This window comes from Schistocerca serialis, chromosome 1 (assembly GCF_023864345.2).
Source record: "Schistocerca serialis cubense isolate TAMUIC-IGC-003099 chromosome 1, iqSchSeri2.2, whole genome shotgun sequence".
Lineage (NCBI taxonomy): Eukaryota > Metazoa > Arthropoda > Insecta > Orthoptera > Acrididae > Schistocerca > Schistocerca serialis.
Window position 1 is genome coordinate 1072287295 of NC_064638.1, and position 14906 is coordinate 1072302200.

Genomic DNA, 14906 nt, shown 5'->3' on the forward strand with positions numbered 1-14906 from the left:
TAGGACAACACTGTGTAATGTAATGGATGGTATTTAAAGAAAGTAGCTAACTGATTAAAATCTTAGGCTAAATGGTAACCCACCTTGCACAGCTTTTGTGTCTTTCCCTCGACCTTCCTCATGGAGGACTAACTGCACATGATCGTCTGTAGATGCCACTTGAGTATTTTTCCTGGCAATTAAAATGCAGCATTAAGTAAATAAATGAAATGTCATTTTAGCTGTGGAGATTATTTTCGAAAAGCCACTAGAAATTATTTTTTTGTTTATTTAATAATGTGCCATGTGTTAAAAAAGTTGTCATGGCAAAACTCATTGTGTAATGTAAACAGCAAAGAAATAAAAGTGATTAAGTTTTAAGCTAAGAGACATTCTAAGTTGTTACAAGAAACTAGTCACACTGCTCAGAAATAAACAAAATGCTGATACTGATAACTGAAGATAAACACAAGAATCTTGAGCTCTGTTATTAAAGGATTTCATTAGAGAAAAACAGTATGGTATGAAGCTCTCTCTCTGTCTTTTATCTCTATGCCCCTGTTCCCCTATGGTTATCTACCTGTAAACTTATCACATTACATTTGTGGAAGTAAGTAAGTACGTTTTCCTATAAATTTATGTACTGTCCGCATCATTCCATTCTTCAAGCCCCTCGTTGTCTCAGTAAATGGAGAGTAGTACAGTAATATTTCTGTAGATATATTTAATTTTTCACAATTATTTGACACTACTGATGTAGCCACAGTTCTCACAATGATCTTTTAATGTGAATTTGGAATGTAGTTAGTATTGAATTTATTATTTATGAATTTTGGGTAACTTCAAATGAAAGGGGCAATGTTTTCCTAGCAAATCACTGTTTCAGAGCATAATCTTCTAGGTCACACTGTTTGTACGAAAACTGTCGAAAAGCAGGCAGAAATTCAGTATGACTTAAAGGTAAATTAAATCTCTGGTTTATTCTGTAAGTTTTCAATTTTTAATCTTTCATACACAAGAAAAAATAATAGTTAATAATTCTGCAGGTGAGTTTTCGCATAGTCGGTTTGAAAGTCTAATGGGTTCAACAATTGAAGAAGATGTGTTGATGTGTACTTTTGGTATGTGGTGTACCATGTGGTCATGTGTTTCTGACCTGTAATTCCAGTAAAAGACTGCAAAATACTGGTGAGCTCTCTCCTGGACAAAATAAACTGATGCCTAGTTGTATTACCTGAGGTTCAGAGCTGAATCTAAAATTTGTTGTGATCATAAAGCCATTTTGATTTGGTTAGTTATTTATATGTTTCATGGATCCTAATTTCTATCTCTTGTAATGATGTGCTACCTATCAACTGGTTTCCAAACACAGTCTGCTTTCTTTGTGAAAAACAGAGCATCATATTTACATGACTGTTTTTTGCCTTATCTTAATGTACTTTTAACCCCCTGCCCCCCCCCCCCCCCCCAAAAATAGAGCTTTTTGCACTGCAAGGCATTAAAATTGCAACACCAGGAAGTATAAAAGAAAAATACTCTATTAAAATTTAGGTAAATACTTTAAGAGCAAAGGAGACCAATCCCTGAATAGCAGAAGTATTGAGTTATCAATAGGTGCCCCTCACCCAATACCAAATGTGTGTGGCAGCTTTGTGCCAGGTGAACAAACAGTACTGGGATTGAAATTGTGGCAGGTTCACTGGGTGAGGAGATTGTGTCAGGTGGGTTGGGTAGAGGGAGGAAATGGGAAGAGGGTCGGGGAGGGGGTAGCCGGGCTTCCCTTCCTCTGTCTTGTCACTCTCTCCCAGTCTGCAATTCACTGTCATCATATGCCACACGAACTCTTAGGATCTGGTGCCATGAGTGTCACATTTCTAGCCCGAGCATCTGCGGTCTCTACCTTCTACTTTCCTCTTCTGCATAGCCGTTGCTTCCCTCAAAGCCACCAAAACACACACACACACACACACACACACACACACACACACACACACACAATCACATTCTGCACTGAGTGGCATCCAATACCATCTTGCCAGGTGCACAGCTCGGATGACAGTGATGAGTGTAATGTGGCAGTATTTGCCTAGTAGCCTCTACACACAGATAGTGTTTGAGCGTCTCTCTGCAGCCAGATCAAAGGAAGCTGCAACAGTGATCACCAAGCTGACAGTCTTCTGCAGATGCCATTGCACTGTCCACATGGATACTTATCATACTGTAAACAAGCTCATTTGCAGTATCATGGTAGGTGATGTGGCTGTACGCTACTGCGTGATCCAATAAACCCTATGGCTGTCCTCTCAAGCGCTAGTCACAGGGAGTCACTGAGATCCTTCATGGCACAGAGTATGGCTCTCCTAAACATATTGATTCAATAATGTATTATACATTGTCCAGTCTCATTAATGGGACCACCTATCAAAACCCTGAATAACCACCTTTCGCAGCACGGACCACTGCAAGATGTGCAGGAAGAGAGTCAGTGAGGTTCTGGAAGGTACTGATAGGGATGCGGAGCCATGCTGACTCCAGGTTCGTGGCCAGATGCACTACATTTCTTGGTTGAGGATCCGTGGGGTGAACAGCCCTATTGAGGTGGTCCACAGATTCTTGACTGGGTTTAAATCCTGAGAGATTTGTGGCCAGGGAGTACAGCAAACTCATTCTGGTGCTCTTCGAACCATGCACTTGCACTGTGAGCTGCATGACACTTTGCATTTTCCTGTGGGTAGATGTCGTTCTGCAGAGGAAAAAAAAAGTTGCATGTACAGGTGGGCATGGTGTCCAAGAATTGATGTACACTTGTGTTGATCAGTATGCCTTCCAGTATGACGAGATCACCCAGGGAATGCCTTCTGGCGTGGACCTTCCGACGATTGTTACAGTCCAATGGCCATCTGTTGAACAGAGCATAATACACGATTCTTCTGAAAAGGCCTGCTGCCACTCAGTTTACATTCAATTGGAGTACTGGTGTGCAAATTCCAGCCTTCATCGCTATGAACGGCAGTCAGTGTGAATGCATGAAGTAGGCACATGCTGCGGAGGCCCATAGGCAGCAACGTTCACCAAATGATCGTTGAGGAGACACTTGGTTCGTCTTGGCAGTCAGTTTCTCAACATCTGTTCACCTGTACACATTTCTGCAGGCATGTACACCACTGTCATTTATAGCCATTGGCACATGACAATTGCCTCTGTGCCGGTTTTGGATAGTGCCATTTTTGTCATGTGTGGTATGCTTTAACCATGTTGGTACACAAACATTTTGCAAGCCAAACCATTTTGGAAATGCTTCCTGCCTTGTCCCCAAAGCCAATGATCTTGCCTTTTTGGACATCAGATAAATCACTCTGTTTTTGTAGTAGAACAATGACTGTAACAGTGTTTTCTGCATCTGGCATGCTTTACATACACTCCATTGGTAATGCTGCTGTTGCTGCCAGAGGTCATAACTCTCTCTCTCTCTCTCTCTCTCTGTCTCTGTGAGTAGTTATTGCACATCAAATGTAGGCGGTGGCCACATTAATTTGAAGAGTAGAAATTCCAAATGTTGGAATTTTTTCACAGAATGCATTTTAGTGCTATTGAGTCCTCAATACTTTGTCGGTCACATGACATTAGAGACTTTTTTCCGAGTTCCAAACCATAGATAAAATGTTTCAAAATTTCATTACTAGATGGCACATAGTCTTTGTCAGTGTTTGCCTCTGGAGTTCCAAGAACATACACCCAGGTCTCCTCCATTTAGCCTGCGATTATTTGAAGGGGTAACACACAAGTTTTTGGTGAGTAGGCACAGCTTTTTGAGCTGCAAGAGAGATTTTGCAGTTAGAGAGAAGCGAAGAAAGGTAAGCAACACCTCTTGTTTTGCAAGGTTTATGCAAGGTAGTTGAGTCAGCTAAGGCTATGAACGCCGGCCGCGGTGGCCGAGCGGTTCTAGGCGCTTCAGTCCGGAACCGCGCAACTGCTACGGTTGCAGGTTCGAATCCTGCCTCGGGCATGGATGTGTGTGATGTCCTTAGGTTAGTTAGGTTTAAGTAGTTCTAAGTTCTAGGGGACTGATGACCTCAGATGTTAAGTCCCATAGTGCTCAGAGCCATTTGAACCATTTTTGAGAGCTATGAACCCATTTCCTGTAATTCAAATGCATGCAACTGTTTTTAAAGATTCTGATGAAACATTGTTGCCAATACAGGTGTAAAGACCTCCAAATGTAGTATGATCAAACTGTCTCATACTTGTCTATCTCAAATAGTTATTAAAAATTTTTACTCTGAAACTGAAGAATGGAAATATATCAATGCATTCAACAGACCATGGCTGATATACACAATGCATTACTGCATCCGAAAGACCCACCCTGTTCATCAGTTTCAAAAAGAGAAAAGACGTACTGATGTAATTTCTTCCTCAACAGCGCAGAGAGTTCTACAGTAAACTTAGCAACATCTGATCTACATTTACATCTGTACTCTGCTAACCACTACGAAGTGTGTGACAGAGGGTATGCCCCATTGTGCCAGTTCTTAGGGCTTTTTCCTCTTCCAATCATGCATGGAATGCACAAAGACTGCTCATATGCCTCAGTACATGCTGCAGTTAGTCTAATCATGTCCTTCCAAACCCTATGGGAGTGATATATAGAGGATTGTTATACATTCTTAGATTCATAACCTAAAGTTGGTTCTACAAACTTTGTAAGTAGGTTTTCATGGGATAGTGTACATCAGTTCAGTTCTATCATCATCTTCAGGAAAATGTTCAGAGGTCAAATTAACCTGTGTGTACTGCTCTTGTGTATGTATGTTCAATATCCCCTGTTAGTCAGTTCTATCATCATCTTCAGGAAAATGTTCAGGGGTCAAAATAACCTCTGACCATTTGTACTGCTCTTGTGTATGTATGTTCAATATCCCCTGTTAGCCCTATTTGGTATGGGTCCACACACTTGAGCAATGCTCTAGGACAGATATCACAATTTTTTTGTGCATGCACTGCGTGTTTGTTCCATTTCATGTCCTTAAGTGTTATATCCAAATTTTAGTAATGTGTTGACCGTTTCTAACAGTGACTCATTGATATTGTAGTCATAGAATATTATATTCTTTTGCCTTTTTGGGGTGCTCAGTGTTATATTTTGAACATTTAAAGGAAGTTGCCAATCTTTGCGACAGTTTCAAATCTTATCTAGATCCAATTGAATATTTGTGCAGCTTTTTTCAGACAGTATTTCTTTATAGATAGTTGAAACATATGTGAAAAGTCTGAGGTTACTATTAATATTGTCCACAAGGTTATTAATATACGACATGAACAACAAGGGACACAACACGCCTTGCTGGCGCTGTCCCCTCCATGCCAAATAAATCCTCAGTCCAACCAAGTTTCGTTTCATACCCCATACGATCATACTTTTGGTACTAATGTGGTACTGTGTCAAATGCTTTTCAGAGATCAAGAAATACTGTGTCTTTCTGCCTGCCTTGATCCAGAACTTTCAGTATGTCATGTGAAAAAATTGCAGGTTTTATGTTATTGGAATCCATGCTGGTGGGCATGGAGGTGGTCATTGCGCTCAAGATACCTCATTGCGTATGATCTCAGATTATGTTCTAAAATTCCACAATAAATGGATGACAAGGACATTAGATGCTAATTTTGTGGATTGCTTCTGCTATACTTGTTATAGACAAGTGTGACCAGTGCTTTCTTCCAACTACTGGGTATGGTCTTTTATTTTGAGGGATCTATGGTAGATTAAAAGAGGGGCTAACTCAGCTACAGATTCAGTACGGAATCAGGCTTTGCAGCTTTCTTCAGTTTCAGTGATTTCAACTGTTTATCAACACCACTGACACTAATATCTATTTTACTGATCTTCTCAGTGGTATGAGAACTAAACTGGGCCAGTACTCCTAGGTTTTCCTCTGTGAAGAAACATTGGAAAATGAAGTTCAGAATTTCTGCATTTGCTTTGCTACCCTCCATTTCAGTCCTGTCTCATCCATGAATGACTGGACCTAACTTTCCCACTACTTACAGCTTTTTATATGACCAGAAGTTTTTTGGGTTTTGTGAAAGATCTTTTGGCAATATTCTGCTACATTAGTCACTGAATGCTTCATGCATTGCTCTCTTTGACAATCAAATACATTTCATTCAATATCTCTCTGTCTGTAGCTGTATGCTTTGTTTTGCACCTATTATGCAGTAGTGTGTTTCTTAGAAGTTTCCTTACTGTGACTATATATGATGGTGGGTCATTTCCATCATGAACTGTTCTACTGGGTACATATCTACCCAGTGAATGGTGAACTATTCTTTTAAACTTGAGTTCCTCTCCATCCTCCTGTCCTGAGTTAAAAGTTTCAAGTGAGCTAAAAGTTACGATATGACACTTCTGCTTTGTTGCCTAGTTTACTGAATTTATAAATCTTTTCACTTGTTTTAATTGCCCTTTGTACTTTGCTAATTATTGTTGTTACTAATATGTCTTGGTCTCTGATACCAATTTTGATGCAGGTTTACTAAAAGAGAACAGGTTTATTTGCTGCCGTTATATCTAATACATTTCCATCACAACTGGGGCTCTGAACCATCTACGCAGGGTAGTTTTCAGAGAAAGTATTTAGTAATGTTACACAGAATGTCTTTTCATACTTACTACTAACAAAACTGTAAATATACCAATTGATTGTTGGATGGTTGGTCTCCTCCAATGGTTACAGTGTGATTGGGATACTTATGCACTTATGAACTGATGGTTTCTCTAAAGGTTTTGATTACATTACGAGGTGAGTCTGGTGGTTGATAGAAGGATCCAATTATAATTTTACTCCAACTCCTGATAGAGTCGTAGCCAAACAATCTTGCATGCAGTTTCATTTTCTGTGTTGATAGATATGAGTTTCTTGTCTACTGCAACAAATGCACCATGCCCATTTGCCATTAGCCTATCCTTTCAATACGTGCTTCAATTTTCCCCAAAAATCTCACTGCTGTCAACTTCAGGTTTTAACCAGCTTTCTGTACTTAGTACTATGTGATCTTCACTGGATTTTAGAAGCATTTCAAACTCTGGCACTTTGATTAAATGCTTCAGCAGTTAAACAATAGGATTTTAATATTCTCACCTATGGGGAGCATTTCTTTGTATCTTACTCTGATACTTCCAACTTTCTCTGCCAGTCACTGGAATCACACATGTGTGTGACCTCGGAACCCAAACAAATTGAAGATGTCAATACAGCTATGTCAAGCATTCCCTGTCAACGTGTACAACAGGTTCAAGAAAATACATCTGATACTCCATAAGACGATACAGCATATAAAATTCAACAAAACATGCAAAAAGAACAATTTAATTCCAAGTTACATTAATGTAAAGATTAAAAACAGTTCTACAGTGGCACAAAAGTCGAAATCATTTGCAGAACGATATTGGTTACTACATGAAATTAAGATGCTCTATTCGAAAAAACAGCACCTAAACATGATGCCCTATGAGACTCATCTAGAATTAGCAAAAAACGTAGGAAACGCCGCAGTTTTCATGGCACTAGTATAAAAAACTGAACACAACACATACACAGAAATGAAACATTTACAAACCAAACATAAACAGAAGATAATGAAACTAACAGTAAAAAAGATGCAAAAACACATTTATATTTTAAATGTGAAACCACATGAACACCAACACACATTCCATCCACACTTAGTTAACCTAACAGAGACAGAACTACACGAAAATGAAAAAATGCTCTTGGAAAAAGGTTTGAAACACTGCACCAATAGCAAAGTGAACAATCAATACATAGAAAATCTCGTAGTAGAAACCGAACACATCCTTACACGTGAAGAACATCAAAATAATTGTGAAATAAACATAGGACTGACAAGAGAACTAGTAAAAGAAGAAATAAAAGGCATAATAAAACAGACACAGCAGACGCACAATAAGAACAACTAAACAGAAGCAGCTACTATGAAAAGGTTAAAACAAAAGTTAACAGACAATAACGTATTAATAACAAGAGCAGGCAAGGGAAATGTAACAGTACTCATGGATAAAGAGCAATACATCACAAAAACCAAGGAATACATAAACACCAACGCCATACAAAAACTGAAGTCAGATCCAACTACATGATTCCAGGCAAATGTGAAACGAACACTGAAAAACATTGAACACACACTCACAGTCAAAAAAAATACTACTTAACAAAGAAAAACCCACAAGCACCAACAGTCCGCAGTCAACCGAAAGTACATAAAGACGGAATGCCAATGAGAGCTGTTATCAACTTCAAGAAAGCCCCAACATACCGCATAGCCAAACACCTCCAAAAGTTAGTTACAAAACACTATAAAGTAGAAAACAACAGAACAGTGATAAACACAGGAAACCTAATAGAAAACATACAGAACATACAGGTACCATACACAGCATCACTGATTTCATTCGATATAGAAAATATGTATACCTCCATCCCTATCACAGAAACAATAGAAATCATAGAACAAAATATCTCATCCCATAGCAACCTCACCACAGACGCAATAAAAGAAATAACAGATATGCTCAGACTGACAACTGAACAAAACTACTTTCAGTTTGAGAAAGAATATTATCTACAAACTGATGGACTGCCCATGGGATCCCCGATATCAGGAACACTAGCAAACATTTTCATCAGTCACCTAGAAAATCAGATATTTGATAAGATAACCACAAATGAAAGTTTCAAAATCATATATTGGTATAGATATGTGGATGACATTATTTGTCTGGTAGATGAGCCAAGTGAAAAAATAGATGAACTCCATTCAGAAATAAACAAAGATCATCAGAACATAAAATTCACACTTGAAAAAGAAAAAGAAAATCAAATAAATTTTCTTGACATTACAATTAAAAAAGAAAATGGTAAACATACATTTAACATCTTTAGAAAACCAACAGCCACAGACACAATAATACATTCCACATCCAACCACCCCCACAGCCAGAAACTTGCAGCACTAAGACACATGTTACATAGATTAAACAGAATCCCACTCAGCAAGAGAAACTATGAACAAGAAATGAGTACAATCAAACAAATAGCTAGGAACAACGGGTATGATGCACATGTGGTACACAAGCTCAATCAAAAAATAAAAACACAAATAAAAAACAAACACAACAGTTCCACAATACAAAAGAACTCACAAGCTGAAAACTTACAAACACACTCAACAAACACACACAATAACAACACCACACAGAAAAGAACCAGATGGTACACCATGACCTACACACATAAACTAACACACAGAGTTGCAACCATCCTAAAGAGACAGGGCTTCAAAATAGCGTATAAGCTTGGGCAAACCCTTCAATCACACCTAAGCCAGCCAGCTACCAAGAGAGACAAATTCCAACAATCAGGAATATATAAACTTGAATGTCAAAGTTGTGATGCAGTATACATAGGCATGACATGCAGGAATTTTCAAACAAGATACAAAGAACATATCAGATGTTGGAAGTATGAAACAAACCATTCCACATTTGCAGAGCATTTAAAACACTACAACCATCATCCTACAAACATGGATCAAGAAATGAAAATAATGAGAATAAGCAACCATGACAAACATCTTATACAAATGCAAGAAAACTTCCACATCCAGAAAGCCATAGCAGAAAACAAACATGTGATAAATGAACAAACACACATCAGCACAGTCTCCCTACTACACTTAGTAAAGGAAATGATAACATAAAAAAAGAAAAAAAAGAAAGGAAAAAAAAGAAAGAAAAAAAAGAAAAGAAAACTCTTCCCCACATCACATGGACACACACACACACACACACACACACACAGAAATATATATATATATATATATATATATATATATATATATAACACCAAAATACACACACACACACACAGCACAAAAAAGAATATATAATCACACCAAAAAAAAACACACACACACACACACACACACACACACACACACAAATGCATACACAAACAGACCACAGATACTTCAATAGTTACACTCATAAGTTTGGCAATAACATTCGATCTTTGGCAAAAACATTTTGACTGTCAGTAACAGAAACCAAAACATTGCTTTAAAACAAGGGTTCAGTGCATAGTGTTGTGGAATGGGGAAAAAAACCGCAAATTGGCGTTCATAAGAAGAAGAACAACACCAAAAATGCAACAGGAGCGTAGTATGTAGGAAATTGTCCATGCAACCTGTAAGTACAGTTCAAAACATTACTACTTAATAGGAAATACGAACCACCAGAACTGTTTATAACCTAAAGGCACAATGACAAAAAATGTAAATAAAATAGCTAACATATGTACATATTCCAGGCCACTGCTGATGCCTTGCAGAAAATAAAGGCGAAACACGTATGGCACTAAAATTGTGTTTTATTCAGTTGCTGTCAGACGGTCCATGAGTAAAAATTATTAATATGCCGTAAAAGGCATTGTTTGTCCCGTTGTGTGTCTCAGTCTGCAGATGGTTACACCCTGTCCCATCAATGGCTACCGGACTAGCCTTTTCAATGAGGCATACACACTTGAATGCAAGTGGTATTCCTTCCTATTCCTTGCTGTGATTTCCCTAAGGGGTAGCATTATTCACTGTATACATGAACTGCTGACAATTAATAAACCCTACCCTTTTGTGTTTGTCTCCCCTTGACATGGAACTCAGCTCATTGCCCAACACATTATGTGATCCCAGGAATGGAGTTGTGTAAAGAATGATAGTAAATACTGAAAGACTTTTTTCTTGAATTTAATTTTGCTATTCTCATGTAGAAAATAAAAGAAAATTGGAAATGGTTTTTGTTTACAACTGTTTTACTAGTTAAAACATTACTTCTATATTTCTGTACCTGTATTATCAAAAAGTAAAAGATAATGGCCAGTGTTAATAGTATGTGGAACAAAAGCTTTCATATTTGTGCTTATAATCAGATATGTTACATAGAACATTCTTAATAAATTACTTGTTTTCTAATCTGTCTCATTATTTTTGCAGTGATGAGGTAAGTAGCATAATTGTGCAGTATCAGGATACCTTCTCAATTTTTAGATACAAATAAGCTATGTACAAAAAAGAGATACAGAGTTTTTTGATTCTTGTGACAAATGTATGATTTGGCTCTTGAATGTTTGAAAAAAAAGCACACCTAAACAATTTAAATAAGAGACTGAATTCACTAGCATATGCTGTTAGGATTCTCACTCAGAATATGGGGACAGGGTGTTTGTGTTGTCCTCATCATTTCATCACCATCACCATCATCATCATCATCTTCATCATCATCATTTATGACAGTGGTTAGAGTGGATTGTGAAAAAATTGGACGTTACATAATTTGCGAGTTTGTATGGGCACTGATGACCACGCAGTTGAGCGTCCCACAAACCAAACATCATCGTCATCACTCAGAATACAAGCTGCTCATCAGTGCTGACATTGTACCATTATAGTATGCAGCTGCAACTTATGTATGGAATAATTTTTTGGGGGAATTCCACAAATTCTATAAAAACATTTAAAATACAGAAAAATATTTTCAGGGTGATAAAAAAAGCTAAACGCAAGGATGCCTGTAGACCACTTTTTAAAACTCTCAAAATATTGCCCCTACCTTGCCTGTGTATATATGAAATACTAATTTTCACATAAAGGAGCATCTTTAAGGAGGACAACCTCTTCAGACACAACTATGATATACAAACATATGAAACTAGGCAAAAGCTGAACCTACATATGAACACAGAAAATACAAACTTACACAAAAGAGGAGTATATCATACTGGAACTATATTGTACAACCATTTGCCTTGTTACCTAAAATGCATACCAACATTAAATGCATAAAGTTAAAACAGTTCTTGCTTGACCACTGCTTCTATTCTTTGTCTGAATTTATAGAACATCGTAATAAGTAAACCTCATTTACCAAATTTTACTAATTGTCAACTCATAATACAGGGTGAGTCACCTAACGTTACCACTGGATATATTTCGTAAACCACATCAAATACTGACAAACCGATTCCACAGACCGAACATGAGGAGAGGGGCTAGTGTAATTGTTTAATACAATCCATACAAAAATGCACGGAAGTATGTTTTTTAACACAAACCTACATTTTTTAAAATGGAACCACGTTAGTTTTGTTAGCACATCTGAACATATAAACAAATACGTAATCAGTGCCATTTGTTGCATTGTAAAATGTTAATTACATCCGGAGATATTGTAACCTAAAGTTGACCCTTGAGTACCACTCCTCTGCCGTTCGATTGTGTGTATCGTAGAGCACTGCAACATACATCGCGTTTCTACAGAATGATCTGCCAATGTTGCTCGAAAATGTCCCACTGGAAACGCGTCGACGTATGTGGTATCAGCATGATGGTGCACCTGCACATTCCGCAATTAACACTAGGCTGACCCTTGACAGGATGTTCGACGGGCGTTTCATAGGACGTGGAGGACGCATAAATTGGCCAGCCCATTCTCCTGATCTTACACCTCTGGACTTCTTTCTGTGGGGTACGTTAAAGGAGAATGTGTACCGTGATGTGCCTACAACCCCAGAGGATATGAAACAACGTATTGTGGCAGCCTGCGGCGACGTTACACCAGATGTACTGTGGCATGTACGACATTCATTACGCCAGAGATTGCAATTGTGTGCAGCAAATGATGGCCACCACATTGAACATCTATTGGCCTGACATGTTGGGACACACTCTATTCCACTCTGTAACTGAAAACGTAAACCACGTGTGTATGTGTACCTCACCCCTCATGGTAATGTACATGTGCGTCAGTAAAAAAGACCAATAAAAAGGTGTTAGCATGTGGATGTAATGTGCTGTTCCAGTCTCTTCTGTACCTAAGGTCCATCACCATTCCCTTTGGATCCCTACGTAATTCAGTGCTCTCCGATACACACGATCGAACAGCGGAGGAGTGGTACTCAAGCGTCAACTTTAGGCTACAATATCTCCGGATGTAATTAACATTTTACAATGCAACAAACGGCACTGATTACGTATTTGTTTATATGTTCAGATGTGCTAACAAAACTAATGGGGTTCAATTTAAAAAAACGTAGGTTTGTGTTAAAAAACATACTTCCGTGCATTTTTGTATGGTTTGTATTAAAGAATTACACTAGCCCCTCTCCTCATGTTTGGTCTGTGGAATCGGTTCGTCAGTATTTGATGTGGTTTACGAAATATATCCACCGGTAACGTTAGGTGACTCACCCTGTATAGTTTACGTTGTGCTTATCATGTCATCTCACTTAATAACTGCTATTATCACATGTTGAAGCAATGTAGTACACCAACCTACATTATTATGAATTGTTATTATGTCAACAATGTAGTTCACCAATGTCCTATATCACATATATGAACAATGTACTAAATGATTCTTGGACAAATAAACAATAAATTTCTAATCTTAATTTATATTTCTTGCATGAGGCACAGTATAATTGTTACACAAACAAAAAAACATTGAAGTGTGATTTCTGAATGAGAAATCTGCTGTGTCACCTTTCCTTATACACAGAATGTAGACAGTGTTACCCCTATCTATTTTTTGTGGTGGTATTGAAAAGCTAATTATTTGCATTACTAAGCATATAGTACACATCTTGCCAATTTGACCTTTTCTAACATTTATTTCATGCTGCTTCATAGCATTGCAATTTTAACAACCAGTCTATGCACAATCTCTCTCTCGCACACTTAAGCACACACTGCCCCCTCCTCAGGCTTGCGCCAACGCCCATGCCCCCCCCCCCCCCCCAACACATACACATGTCAAGCAGCAAGCAGGTATACTTTTGGATTGTGTTTGAAAATAATTGTATGGCCCATTGAATTCTTTGCATCACTAGATGTTGTTGTTGTTGTTGTTGTTGCTGTTGTGGTCTTCAGTCCTGAGACTGGTTTGATGAAGCTCTCCATGCTACTCTATCCTGTGCAAGCTTCTTCATCTCCCAGTACCTACTACAACCTACATCCTTCTGCTTAGTGTATTCATCTCTTGGTCTCCCCCTACGATTTTTACCCTCCATGCTGCCCTCCAATACTAAATTGGTGATCCCTTGATGCCTCAGAACATGTCCTACCAACCGATCCCTTCTTCTGGTCAAGTTGTGGCACAAACTCCTTTTCTCCCCAATCCTATTCAATACTTCCTCATTAGTTATGTGATCTACCCATCTAATCTTCAGCATTCTTCTGTAGCACCACATTTCAAAAGCTTCTATTCTCTTCTTGTCCAAACTATTTACCATCCATGTTTCACTTCCATACATGGCTACACTCCATACAAATACTTTCAGAAATGACTTCCTGACACTTAAATCTATACTCGATGTTAACAAATTTCTCTTCTTCAGAAATGCTTTCCTTGCCATTGCCAGTCTACATTTTATATGCTCTCTACTTCGACCATCATCAGTTATTTTGCTCCCCAAATAGCAAAATTCCTTTACTACTTTAAGTGTCTCATTTCCTAATCTAATACCCTCAACATCACCCGACTTAATTCGACTATATTCCATTATCCTCGTTTTGCTTTTGTTGATGTTCATCTTATATCCTCCCTTCAAGACACTGTCCATTCCGTTCAACTGCTCTTCCAAGTCCTTTGCTGTCTCTGACAGAATTACAATGTCATCGGCGAACCTCAAAGTTTATATTTCTTCTCCATGGATTTTAATACCTACTCCGAATTATTCTTTTGTTTCCTTTACTGCTTGCTCAATATACAGATTGAATAACATCGGGGAGAGGCTACAACCCAGTCTTACTCCCTTCCCAACCACTGCTTCCCTTTCATCTCCCTCGACTCTTATAAC

General features: G+C 38.2%; 1 protein-coding gene across 1 annotated transcript in view; it reads right to left on the bottom strand.

The window, feature by feature from the left end:
* LOC126455440 (cadherin-86C-like) overlaps positions 1-14906 on the bottom strand; it is a 290066-nt gene that overhangs the window by 6396 nt on the left and 268764 nt on the right. The window contains exon 19 of the mRNA XM_050091193.1: positions 84-172. Coding sequence (XP_049947150.1) covers positions 84-172 — 89 coding nt within the window. The remainder of the gene's footprint in view (positions 1-83; positions 173-14906) is intronic.